Source organism: Zalophus californianus, chromosome 12, assembly GCF_009762305.2.
Source record: "Zalophus californianus isolate mZalCal1 chromosome 12, mZalCal1.pri.v2, whole genome shotgun sequence".
NCBI lineage: Eukaryota > Metazoa > Chordata > Mammalia > Carnivora > Otariidae > Zalophus > Zalophus californianus.
The window spans coordinates 82,273,476-82,286,868 of NC_045606.1; the positions used below are offsets into that span (position 1 = coordinate 82,273,476).

General features: G+C 43.5%; 1 protein-coding gene across 1 annotated transcript in view; it reads left to right on the top strand.

Moving 5' to 3' along the window:
- The first annotated feature begins 226 nt into the window (after positions 1-226).
- Positions 227-13,393, top strand: part of SND1 (staphylococcal nuclease and tudor domain containing 1) — a 410,452-nt gene continuing 397,285 nt past the window's right edge. The window contains exon 1 of the mRNA XM_027574982.1: positions 227-541. Within this exon, the coding sequence (XP_027430783.1) occupies positions 464-541 (78 nt within the window). The 5' untranslated portion in view covers positions 227-463. The remainder of the gene's footprint in view (positions 542-13,393) is intronic.

Here is a 13,393-nt window from a genome sequence, read left to right on the forward strand (position 1 = left end):
GCTGACGTGTCCTTTCCTTCCCACTACACCTCCCGACACTACCTACTACGGCTGCCCCGGAAGTCCCGCCCCATACTTAGCCCGTCACCGCAAATCAGCTCTTTCAGCGCTTCCTGGAGCTTGCCTCGCGTTCAGGGACTAAAAGGCGGGGCTCCGCGAACAGGGTGCCTATTGGTTTGAGGTCCGGCGGGCTCTGGGCGCTAATTGGCCGGAGGGCGGTGGCGCTCTGGCACGCTTGCGCGGCGAGTAGAACGTGTGGCGGCGGCGGCGGAGAGCGCGTCTCCTCTTTCGCTCCCAGTCCCGCTGCTGCTCTTGTGAGCGCCCGGCGAGTCCGTGCCGTCCATTGCCCGAAACCCGTCGCTTGCCAGTTCTCTGCCGCGGCGGCCTCCCACTAACACCGACACCCACATTGACACCTCCAAGCCGGCCCACTGCCTTACTTGCTGCCGTTCCATCTCTACACATGGCCTCCTCCGCGCAGAGCGGCGGCACCTCCGGGGGACCCGCGGTCCCCACCGTGCAGCGGGGCATCGTCAAGATGGTGAGAGCGGGGCCCGGGACACTGACCCCACCGCCCGCCTCCGGGCGGGTTTTGGCGCCGGCTTCTCTTCCCCTTCCGCGAGTCTGCATGGTCTCCCAGATCCCTTTTCCTCTGTTCCTTTCCTTTTCACCCATTCTCGGAATTTCCTTCCTAGACGGAACCCGACACGGAATCCCCTTAGTACTTTGCTTTCCGGACACCCTGGCCGTCAAGGGTCACGGTGATTTCCGTGGTCGCGCGGCACTCAGATCTGCTGTTTACCTGGACAGATCGGTTACTTGATTGATTAACGGGGGTAATAAGTTGATATCTGCCCTCCCATCGCCCGGTTCTTCTGTCCATTTTGACATCTGCTGAGCAGTGTGCAGCTTTTCGAGATCCTGACATCCGCTCTTCCCTGAAACTAAGAGCATTTGGCCATCTTGAAGCTTTTCAGTTTCCACTGACGCTCACTTACTCCCAAGTTTTCTCGCTTTTTGGCCCTCGTATTCCGTCTTTTTCTCTCCACCTCTTCTGTCAAGTGTGTAGTCCCGAAAGCTCTTAGTATTTGTTCTCCCTCTCCTTTTGATCCTTAAATGCTAGGCCAGTAGGAATTTTAGCGATCGTTATTGTTCCCTCACCCCTTATACTTAAGGAGAGTGGTTCGAAGAGGGCAGTGACTTGCCTAAGGTCATCACATGGTGGCTTGGATCGGAGCCAGGACCGGGGCCCAAGTGTTCGGATTCCCAGTCCACGGCCCTAACGCTAGATTCTGCCTGATTTTATATCCCTTCACTCCCTACATTCTTGAATTTTGAATATAAAACCCTGCAAGACTAATTTTTAAAAAATTAACTCTCCGGCTCCATGATAATTTTGTAGTATAAATTCTCTTTATCACTTGTCACCTCTGTTCTCCCCCCAGCCCTCCCACATCTTGGAACTTGACGTTTCTTGGTTGTTAACAGATTTTCCAGTTGTGATGACTGCAGACTAATGGACTTTCAGACATTTCAGACTTCAGTACTGACTTCCTTCTGGAACAGCAAATGCCCTTTATGACATTTTCTCTCAAAGTTCCACAGTTTTTTGCGGTTGCCAGAAAGTTTAAAAAACATTCTGTTTTCTTGGCTCATTATCTGTCAGGGTTAAAATGTTCTTTAGTTTGTGTGTGTGTGTAAATTTTTGAGATTTTTTTTTCTCCAGCCTTATTCTCATGTATTCATTTCTTAGATAAAATTCTGCCACCAGCTGCGATTCCCAGGGTTTTCGGTATTGCTTTTCTCCTTTATGGGTAAATGGAAAGTCAGAATTTATTAGAAGCTGAATGAGAAGGGAATTTCCAAGGTCCACATATTTTTGCCTCTTCGAATCTTGATCTGTCCCATGAGTAGCTCCTCTTAGATTAGCTTTTTCATTTGCACTAATCTTCCCCGTCACCATAAGAACACAGCATTGCTTAGTGGTGTGGTGGTGGAATTGGCAGCATTGAGTGGATCTTTCTGAATTTTTTCCTTCTCTAAGGAAGGTGACCTGGATTCTATGAGGTGACCATGCCCACAGTTTACCCCCATGGATACTGAATATCAACAATCATTTATTAAGGGTCATGTCTTGTGCTGAGCATTTTGTTTGTATTATTTCATTTATAACACCTAACAAGTAGATAGCATTGTTGGTTACAGTCTACAGATGTGTAATCTGAGGTTTAGAAAGAATAGTTCACCCCAGGACAGGCACTTTTACTGGCAATAAGAGGCAGAACTGGGACTTGAACCCAGGACTGGCTGCCATAGCAAGTGCTGTTCGACATCATGCTATGCTGCTTCTGCCTCCAGGGCATGCTTTTATAATGTGGAGGGTGGGACCAGTGATGCATGACCACAAAATTGCAGGAAAGTGAAGCTGACTGTGATCAAGTTGAGGAAAGATTAGATGTTACTCCTTGTCTTATCCTCGAGCTGTTATTGTGGTGAGTGACTTCATTTAGTGCTTATGGTCATTATGTGCATAGGAGTGTGGTGTGGAAGACACATTTGAATCTGGGAGGAAGCTTTTAAAATTCAGCCCTTGGTGGGGCTCCTGGGTGGCCTAGTTGGTTAAGCATCTCCCTTTGGCTCAGGTCATGATCCTGGGGTCCTGGGATTGGCTCACTGCTCGGCGGGGAGCCTGCCTCTCTCTCTCCCTCTGCCTCTCCCCCAGCTTGTGCTCTCTCTCTCTCTCTCACTCTCTCAAATAATAAAATCTTAAAAGAAGAAAAAAAAAGAAAATTCAGCTATTGAGTAGTCTATTCTTTTTTGTGACCAAACTGCAGGGATGGGTGGGTGAGTTGCAGGTAGGGGTTAGGGGAGGGAAGCGAGGTGAACTGCAGGGCGACAGGCAGATTTGTGCCAGGAGTAGAAGCCTTGTCTGGAATGAAAAATCGACCACTGGCAAATTGCTCTGTGTGAAGCCCTTCTGCTACGCAAAGTTGTATTTTCCTGGAGAGAGATCATTTCCAGTGGTACTAGGAACTGCTTTGTAAGAACTCTACAAAGGAAAATGGAGCTCTGTGAAAGGATAGTGAGAAGGAAATAGTTTGGAGAATTGGAACATAGTTACTGCCTTTTGGGAGAGGGGTAGAGCCTGGAATACTGACTAACCAGAGGTATACTTTTCAAGGGAGCCCTCCATATTTGTCTGGACTCAGGCTGAGCTGCAGGTCTGAAACGGTATAGGGATGAGCTTTGCTGAATAGTCTTTCCTCTTTTTTGGGGGGCAAAAATCAGATTATAGAGCCATGGAAGGTACAAGTTTCTTCTGGTCTCTGCCTTCTAATCCTAGTAAGTTCTGTGTTACTTTTTTTTTTTTTAAGGTTAAAGAAGAAAGTACTCAGAAATCAAGTTGTAAAAAATCTTTCCATTTGACCAGTTTTAAAAAATGATGGTGAAGGTAGTGGCTTGTCTGCTTTTGAGTGTGGGAGCAAAGAGACAGAAACAGAGTTGGTTCTGGAATGTGTTTAAGGAGGAAGTGGGCAGTAAGTTGACATAAGCATTTTGGAGCTGTTCTGTTACTGAAAAGGCAGTGAGGATGATGGAAAAACTGAAGGTGGATTTATATTTCCTGAGTTGGGATGAGACTGGCAAGTGTGTGGGCAGACAAAATATAACCTGGAAAAGTAAATGTCCTGTCAAATCAGATACTATTTTCTCAAAACCCTGAAGGATTCTAACTCTGGATTTTTTTTTTTTTTTTTTAATAATTTGCTAGACTTCTTTAACTGCAACAGAGTATTATCAGCACATGAAAGATAGATGAGATTGGGAGAAGTCTTGGGGTATTTAGTATAAAATTTGGTCACTCCACTTAGCAGCACTTAGAGATGGCTGTTTTCTCCAGTCTTACCCACCTGATTTACTTTCTGTTTTGGGGATAGAGCCCTTTTCTATGTCTTTTCACTCTGACTTTCCCATTCTAACTCGGTGTGTTTGTGTGTCTTTTCAAGCAGGAGCCACCTGGGTTGCTTTCAGGACAGCCGAATTAGTCTGCCACAGTTTTTGAATCTTTTGTGCTTATCAGAAGCAGCTATGGAAGCAGCATATCTTACCCTGCTTATGGTGTGAAAGGCCAAAGGGAGGATAATGCGAAATCTCCGTTTATTTCACCCCGCCCCTCTTAATTGCCTAAAGGAGAAAGGAATCCCTCTGCCAGTCGTCTTTGGTTTTAGGCTGAGAACCATGATTCTCACTGGGTGACTAAGGCAGTGGGGCATCAAAAGGAGGAGATGGCCACAGTTTCCTCCTTCAGCAGGAATTGTGCTGCCAGGTTGTTCTGAAGTGGGATATAGACTTCCTAGTGAGTAGCTTAGTGGAAATTTCTCCAGTGTGCAGCTTGTAGGAAATGCTACCTGTAATTTAGATTATTATAGCTAACTGTTTCTTAGGTTTCTGAACTAAGAAGTATGTGTCTTTCCAGAGTGTAGTGGGGACAAAGAGTAGTAGTTCATTGATCTGCTCCTTCCTACGTGCACTTAGCTCATGCAGACTGAAAGAAAAAAACATCTTTCCTAACCTACTTAAAATACTCTTATTCTACTACTCAGGGACAAGGTAGCTGAATAACAGTATTTTAGTAGAGCCATTTGCAAAGAACTAGGTAAAATAGGATGGAAGGCTTTTCCCTGTAGTCTTAAAATTGCCCACTTCTCAGCAGGTGAGCATGGTAGCTTTCAGTCAAGATTGTAAGTAAAGGAGCACTAAGTTTCCACTAAGTTTCTACTGTATCTTAAATGTTTTCTGTCATTTTTTTTTTCTGCATGAAAAGAAAGCATCCAGCTGGCTGCTGCCATGTACTAATGATACAGAGTGGTGAGCAATCATACTTCCTTTCTTTCTTGAATAAACTTTATTGATCATCTGCTGTGTCAATCTTTATGTGGATATTGGAGAAACAGTGGTAAAAAGTAGATCAGATTCCTGCCCTTATGGTTTATGGAGGAGACAGACAATAAAAAAGTAAACAAGAAATAAGCATGATATTATAAGATAATGATTTCTGGGGAATGGGACAGAGTGGTTGGGAGCAATGGAAGGAGTGGCTCCCATAGATACGGTGTTTAGGAAACGCTTTTCTCAGCATTTGTGCTGAAATCTGATGGACAGCTAACAACCAGCCATAGGGGAAGTGTGTTCTTGGTAAAGGGAACAGCAAGTGCAAAAGCTGTAGGGTCCCCGCTCATGTTTATCTTCAGTGTTTTTATAGTAGCTCTTTAATTCCTTCAAGGTCAGTGTTCCACATAAATGGTATGGATTTAACCTGAACTATTAATCTGTGTTTTAGGGTGATAGAAGGCAGAAAGGCAGTAGAGGTGGTTGCTGTCCTGGTACACTGGTGAGATAGATAGCTGACATTAACTCAATGTAAACAGTGAGAAACTGATAAAAAAATACTTGCTCTTGGTCATATACATGTTTCGTACAGGGCCAAGGCTAAGGTTTTTTGACTTCCTGTTAGCCAGTCCTGTGTATTCTTAAGGTCACCACCTTTCAGTGGAGGGTACTTAACTGAAAAGATAAATGCCAGGAGCAGGCTCAATGAGAGTCAAAGAGCATGTAGAATTTGTCACTGTTTATACTTCTGTTAGCATTTTATTACTACGTTGAATGTTCTGCTGCTCTGGCTTCTGGCAACACTTTTAACCTAGTAAGCTTTAGTGACAGTGATGGTGAAAAGCAAAGTAGCATGCTCCAGAGCTCAAACTAATGGTCAGGAAGGAACTAGCTCATGCATAGTGTGGCTTATTAACATGAGGGGAGACTCCTGAGCCTGGATAGTGATCAGTGCTGGTAATAAGTGGGCAGATGATTTGGTGGAGTCTGTGCCTCAGTTTACTTGGAGTGTGACATTTGGGAAATGAGTGAAGGTTCTAAGTCCTGTTGTGTACTCACCAGCGTGGACTAGCTGTCCAGCTGACAGGTGTGGTTCTAGCAGGGGGTGCAGTAGATATCCTTTGGAATCTGGTCTTTGGATTTATTTTATTTCATTTCTTCAAGAAATAACATAGCTAAATATTGTAGGAAATTCTTTGCCGTTTCCGGGACAGGGCATGAAGTAAAGGGGTTCAACTCTTAGGGGCTTATGTAGTTTTTCCCCTTTGTCTTGTTGGGAAATGGAGAGATACCCAGTTTCTGTTGCTAATTCCTCTCTTGGGAGACTGACATATGCTTTTTGTTTTTACAGTAGAAATTGATGCAGAATCACAGGTTGTGAACATTTGATGCAGATGGAGTGTTGTGGGATTTCACTTAATTTCAGTGAGACTCAATATGATAAACTAATGTTTTTCTCACTTAGCTCTAATGTTCAGTTGGCATTTTTTTAAAATTAGGAAGTAAAACAACTTACAGGTAAAAATCTAATGAAAATTAGGTGACATTTTCGGATGTCATTTTTGAGATGTATGATATAAACTGGGCTTGACACATTTTCTCTTTATATGCTTATGATGAGTGATTTAAGGCACCATCTCCTCCCTTTATGCCTTAACACATTTTGAGGTGCTTTAGATTCTATATGGGAAGTCTTCTTGGGATGGTCTTATAACATCAACCTCCTGTGTAAGAGGAGGAATTGAAAAGATGGGAGAATCTGTGCCTAAAGTTAATAAACCTAATTTATTAACATTGTCTTTGGGAAGCAGCCTGGCAGAGAAGAGAGATTGATTGACCTAGGATTCAGGGGATACAGTTCTAGCCCAGATGGTGCTATTCTCCACATGGGTGATGTGGGGTAAGATATTTCACCTCTCAGACTCTTTCTTAAATGAAGTGGTAAGCTCAGTCTCTAAACTTCTAACAGTCCCAAAAGACTGTGATTGTATAAGAAACCTTATATTGCATCTCATTTAGGCATGATGAATCAAAACTGAGAAATCTACCGTATGGTAGGCTTCACTTTGAATTGCTGCTTATCCTGCAATGAAACATGTTTTCTGTTGCCATTGCTTGTTTTTTTTTTTTTTTTTTTTTTTGCGACAGTAGATGAAATATGAAATGTGGTTTTTGTAGTGTAGAAGATGAGGGAGTTAGAATTTGAATTACACTAAATGACTGAGTAGCGGAGTGGATTAGAGGTGGTAGATAGAAATGAGCCAGGGGGTTTCTGGCCTCAGCAGTGGTATCAGGATAGACTAGTGGATGCTCGTTTGGGACCCAGAAGAACATGCCAGCAGTGGGTTTTATTTACCATCTCAGCTCTGCCTCAGGACATCCTGACATTCTCCTGGGGCAGCAGGTCTTGACTTGGGAAGGGTGGGGATGAGGAGGGCACTCCGGGAACCTGTAGCTCATGGGGAGCATTTACTCTGGTCCTGCTCTTACTTGAAGGAATCTGGGGGAGCTTGGTAGGGTTTTGAGCTCTGCTTTTCACACTTCAAGGCTGGAGCTTCTTCCTTTAGGTCATCCTAATTGTCTTTTGCAACTCTTTTCCACTTCATTTAATGTGCAAGTATAGGAACCATCATAATCTATTCTTGGTAGTTCCTCACATGGTTTCTTTTGAGTTTATTTTTTATTGTAAGCTTTCTTAAATCCTTTGTGGGAGTAGATTTAGAGAGAAACAGCCCAGATCGTTGCTTCAGGACCACCTGGAAGGCCTTTCAGAGGCACTGAATTAGAATCTCAGTGAGTGTGGCCTGGGAATCTGTATTTTTTAAAAAGCCTCTCCTAGGTGATTTCTAAAAGAGTCATTTTTGGATCAATTCAGGGACTGGCATTTGAGACCCACTGATCTTGTTTAACTCCTTTTCTGTATGTAGTTGAAGGGGCAGGACACAAATGACAAAAGGAGTGTTGGGTGGGTGCATCAGAATTTTATGAGGGGAGGGTACTAGTCTCTTTCTTTTTAGTGCTTGTCTTGATGGCTTCCAGGACACTTTGCACTGCTTTTTATTTACTTATTTACTTATTTATTTATTTATTTTTTAAAGATTTTATTTATTAATGAGAGACAGAGAGAGAGAGAGGCAGAGGGAGAAGCAGGCTCCCAAGGAGCAGGGAGCCCAATGCGGGACTCCATCCCAGGACCCTGGGATCATGACCTGAGCTGAAGGCAGACGCTTAACCATCTGAGCCACCCAGGCGCCCTGCACTGCTTTTAATCTGTAGCTCAGTATTGGGCTGACGTCCTCAGGGGTCCATTTACAGTGATCTGAGATCCTATTCTTGGGTCATAACTGATAGCTGAGTAGTTGTTGTTTTACATGCCTGATTTAGGCCATATGCTCATTTTAACACTCATCTGCCACTTTTCCTTCTATTTGCATAGATTCCCAAGATCTTCCTATAATTTGGCGCCAATAACTTGGCACATTATTACTATGGAAGTCTTTAGTGTCATCTACAAACATGAAGATTCTGTGCTGCTCACTTTCTACTTTCGTAATCCTTGGGAGCCATACACTTGGGCCTTTTGGTTTGTTTCTCTCCTGTTTTCTTGTTTATAAGCCCCATTCTTAACCATATCAGTAAAACCCCGAATGACCTCTTTGATGGTCTTCGTCTTTACTTTTTATTCCACTAGTTTGTCTAATATGGAAATAAAATTTTCTTAAAATTCTCAAGTCTTCAAAGACCTTATGATTAAAGGTCACATCTGTAGTTCCCTTGGTGGCTTTTCCTCATATTGACCAACGGCTTTCTAGTTCATCCCTGAATTCCTTCAAAAAGTTCAGGTGAATGCCAGCCAGTGTTGATAATTTAATAATTACCAGTATTTAAGTTTTGGACTTAATACCTGCTCGTAAGATTTCAAATAGCATAGAAGTATGTAAAATTAAATACAAAAATCTCTCTCTCTCTGGCCTTATCCCTCAGTTTTCTAACATTCATTCTCATTCCCCTAAGGAAATGTGTTTCCAAACTTTTCATGCAGAAATATACATCCTCCTTCTTTTCTTTAAGAAATAAAAATGGGGTCATAATATATGTGTCCTGCAACTTTTAAAAAAATCATCATGACTAGGAACCCCTGAAATATTATTTTTAAAGCAAACTTAATTTGGATATTCTGGGTGGCTCAGTTGGTTAAGCGTCTGCCTTATGGCTCACGTCATGATTTCCGGGTCCTGAGATTGAGCCCCCCCATCGGGCTTCTTGCATAGTGGGGAATCTGCTTTTCTCTCTCTCTCTTTCTCTCAAATAAATAAATAAAATCCTAAAAAAAATAAAGCAAAGTTAATTTTACTGTTGGAAATGGAAAAAACCTGTGTTATCTGCCATAATTAGAAAGTATCTTAAAAGATGCACAATGAAAAAAATGTTATTAAATTCTAGCTAGGTCTTGTGTCTTGTGGAGGGCTCTGAAGAAAGTTTAACAAGTGATGAAGATGTGCCAAAGGCTTCCTGCCACCAAACTGGAACTTTCTTCTTCATTTAATAGGAATCATTGAAGGAGACTTGGAACGGGGACAGTTCTTATGCATGTGTAGATATTAAATGCTGATATATACAGGGTTCATTTATCCCTTAAAGCAGTTTTTTTTTTGGTCTGTTTTTAAACAAGCCCACACATTGGGAAACAGACATAACTTGTGTCTTGAGGCAGAACTGAACTGATTTCTCGAGCGTCTGTGGTTCAGGTCATTAGCTTCACTGACTACTAGCCATATAACCATGGGCAGGTAATTTTACCCCTTCAAGTTCTAGTTTTGCCTGTAAATGGGTGTAATAACAGCACTCTCCTAATAGGGTTGTGGCTGATTAAATGAGAATGTGTGGAAAATGTTTAGCACAGTGTCCAGCGCATGTGGCATTCAGTAACCATTAGCTGGTCTTAGTCCAGCAGTTTCTGTATCAATCCTCAAGTCAGATGGGAATGAAAACGAAACTGGTTGAGCAAAATGAGAGGAATAAAGAAAGACACCTGGCAGGTCTTGTGATGTTAAAGTTGTTTGACTTAAAGGACTGGCTTTAGTTTTGAGATAATGTTGTTAATACTTTTTCTTTTGCTAAAATATCCTTTATTGTATAAATAATGTGATGACAGTCGTTTTAATATCCTTGGCAAAAGTAAAAACTAGATAACCGGTTAGTCCCTAATTTGGGGAGGGGGGCAGGGGAATCTTACTTGTCTATGAAATTTAAAAGTCTGGGAACCCCTGGCACAGCAGAAATGTGTACACCTGGCAAATGTGTAACTCCTCTGAACTTCAGAGATATTAGCTATTGAAATACTAGGAAAGATTAAACAAGTTGAGGTCATGTGTGGAAGACTTCAGTTGTGTGTGTGTCAGTACTAGCTGTTGTTCAGTGTCACAGGGGTGACTAGTTAGGAGGAACTCAAGTGAGAAAAGTTCTAACTCCCTTTGGTTCCCTGCCCGCATCCTCCCAGCAACCTTCTAGCCTCTGGTATAGGACCATCCTGCATTTCCTCCCCCTCCTCCAGTACCCTTATCACTGCTTGCGTCAACTCCACCCCTGCCCAAATCCACATCAAAACTTGGAAGTTGATATGGTGATATATTTAGAACAATTTTTTCACTACAATGTAAAACATTTTTTTAAAGACTATTTATTTGAGCGAGAGCGAGGGGAGAGGTAGAAAAGCAGACTCTCCCCTGAGCAGGGAGCCCGATGCGGGGCTCAGTCCCAAGACTCCGGGATCATGACCTGAGCCAAAGGCAGACATTTAACTGACTGAGCCACCCAGGCGCCCCTAAAACATTTTTTTTTTAAATTTTATTTATTGGGCGCCTGGGTGGCTCAGTTGGTTAAGCGACTGCCTTCGGCTCCGTTCGTGATCCCGGAGTCCCGGGATCGAGTCCCGCATCGGGCTCCCTGCTCAGCGAGGAGCCTGCTTCTCCCTCTGACCCTCCCCACCTCTCATGTACTCTCTCTCTCTCATTCTCGCTCTCTCAAATAAATAAATAAATCTTAAAAAAATTTTTTATTTATTTTCGGGCTCCTGGGTGTCTCAGTGGTTAAGCGTCTGCCTTCGGCTCCGGTCATGATCACGGAGTCCTGGGATCAAGCCCTGCATCTGGCTCCCTGCTCAGCGGGGAGCCTGCTTCTCTCTCTCTCCCACTCCACCTGGTTGTGTTCCCTCTCTCGCTGTGTCTCTCTCTGTCAAATAAATAAAATCTTAAAAAAAAATTATTTATTTTAGAGAGAGTGCGTTTGAGTGGAGGGGGAGGGGCAGAGGGAGAGGGGGAGAATCTCAAGCCGACTCCATGCTGAATCTGGAGCCAGACTCAGTTCTCACCTGTTGTCTTGGCATAATTATCAGTAACACCCCTTTTCACTTCAAACTGTCCTGATTCCAGGGATAAAATGGTTGTTTACTTGGTACAAACAGTCAAATCTGGGAGAGAGTGGGGTGACAAAGTTTACAGAGACCAATATAAACCGAAGGGAAATGTTTCTGTAAATCTAGCAACTGGGATGGCCTAAAAGGAGGGTCTCATGGCTAAGAAAGCCTTTAATGGACAGAAGGCGGCCTAGGCTTGAGACCCTAGGCTATGTGCTTGGTTCTGGGTAAAGCTTTGGGCTGACGAAATTTTAGTTGTCAGTCTCATTAAAATGTTGCTATTAAATAGAAGCAGGTAGCTTTGTTTTGTGATGGAAAGGGAAACTTGTGAATTTAAATACTGATGGTTTTCTTGGAGAATGGATGGGTTGGAAAATCAGATGTGAGATTTTCAGATCCGTTTGTTTTAAAAATCTTTTCTGGGGAGGTGGTGAAAGTGACAGGTCTTGACAGAGGCAGAGAAAGAAAATAGATGAGCTAAAAGGAGAAATGGGTAAGTACAGGTGGAAATACCAGGTAGTCTTGGAAGCAGCTGTGAGCAACGTGGATGCAATGTGCAGGGTTAAGGCAACTTGCCTAAAGTGACTAAGCGTTGCTGGAAGTTTGTAGTGGAGAAAGGAACAAGAGGTGAGGTTTCTAAGTTTTTGTTTCCAGTCTTTGGAATGGGAGGTTAGTGAACTTTAAACTTCATGAATTCTGTTCCAGGAAAGGGAAAATCATTGTTTTATAGCCTTTAATACCAGGGGCATTTTAATTTTTGGCAGCAACCCAAAACAGTGCGTTATCATGCCAAGTGTAATTGATCTGCTTACCTAACAGTACTCTCCCAGGTCTTCATGAAAAGTGGTGCATTCTTTCCCTACTTTGCTTTCCTTCTTCCCTCTGTGCGGAAGGGAGACTCTGGAGTGCCTGGGTCCTGGAATCCTGCTGAGATCTGTTATTCTTTGTGCAGTAATTGCTTATGTTATTACTCTTGGCAGGTGAGCCCTTTCACAGCCCAGAGGCCAGGAGGCTGCCTCTGTTACTTCAGTGCCGAGTTATCTTGTTAAACTCTTCTCTTGTGAGAGCTTTAGAATCTCTTGAGACCTCCTGCAGGCTCTCTGTGGGGCACAGGCCCAGCTCCTGGGTAAGCCTGCCCTGCCCCAGTGTTAGTCATCGTGATTCCAGCTCTGGAGGACTAGCTCTCCGTTACATAGTGAGGCAGTGTAGGGAACGCTTGGTTTCCATTTAACTCTTAAGTGTTCCCGTTATCAGTGCTCTTAATGAAAGTACCTCTCTCACTCTTGTGTCAAAGAAAATGTGTTTCTTTGATTATCAACAGAAGCTAAAAGCCAGTGTAGGGAGAATAAGAAGCTCGGGACTTAGATTATCTGAAGAACTTAGAACATTGGTTTTTGAAAGTGGTTGATGGCACGGTGCAAAGAGTAAAGATGCCCTGTGAGTCTGAGCTGTCCATAAACTTGGATTGAATTCTATGCTTTATTTTAAAGAAATGTATTTATTATGTCATTCATTAGAGAGTGCACTCCCTCTGCGCACCCCCCCGCAAAGGAGAGGGGAATCAGAGCTGGACTTTTTGGTTAGCATAGGCTGTGCAGAATATTATGGATGTTTTTATTTTATTTATTTTTTGAGATTTTATTTGAGAGAGAGGGAGCACACGGCGGGGGGTGGCGGGGGGGGGAAGAGCAGAGGGAGGGAGAAGCAGACTCCCCACTGATAAGGGAGCCTGATGCAGGGCTCAATCCCAGGACCCCGGGACGACGACCTGGGCTGAAGGCAGACGCTTAACAGGCTGAGCCACCCAGGCGCCCCTGGAGGGGGCGTTTTTAATAAAATGGAGGAGCAATCTCTTCTGGGCAGTACCTGCAGTTAAGATAACACAGGGGAATTCCAGATAGGCCAGATAGCCTTCTCTTTAGCTTCTTGAGGAGGTATGCAAATCTGTGCTTTGTGGTGGAGGATGGAGGAGCGAGACTGGGGCACCACCAGGTAGTGGGGAAGGATGACCACTTGTCTTGTGTTCTCCAGCTGTGTTAGATGATTGGAGACTTCAATTTTTATTCCCCCATGATAGTTTTCCTAGGATTT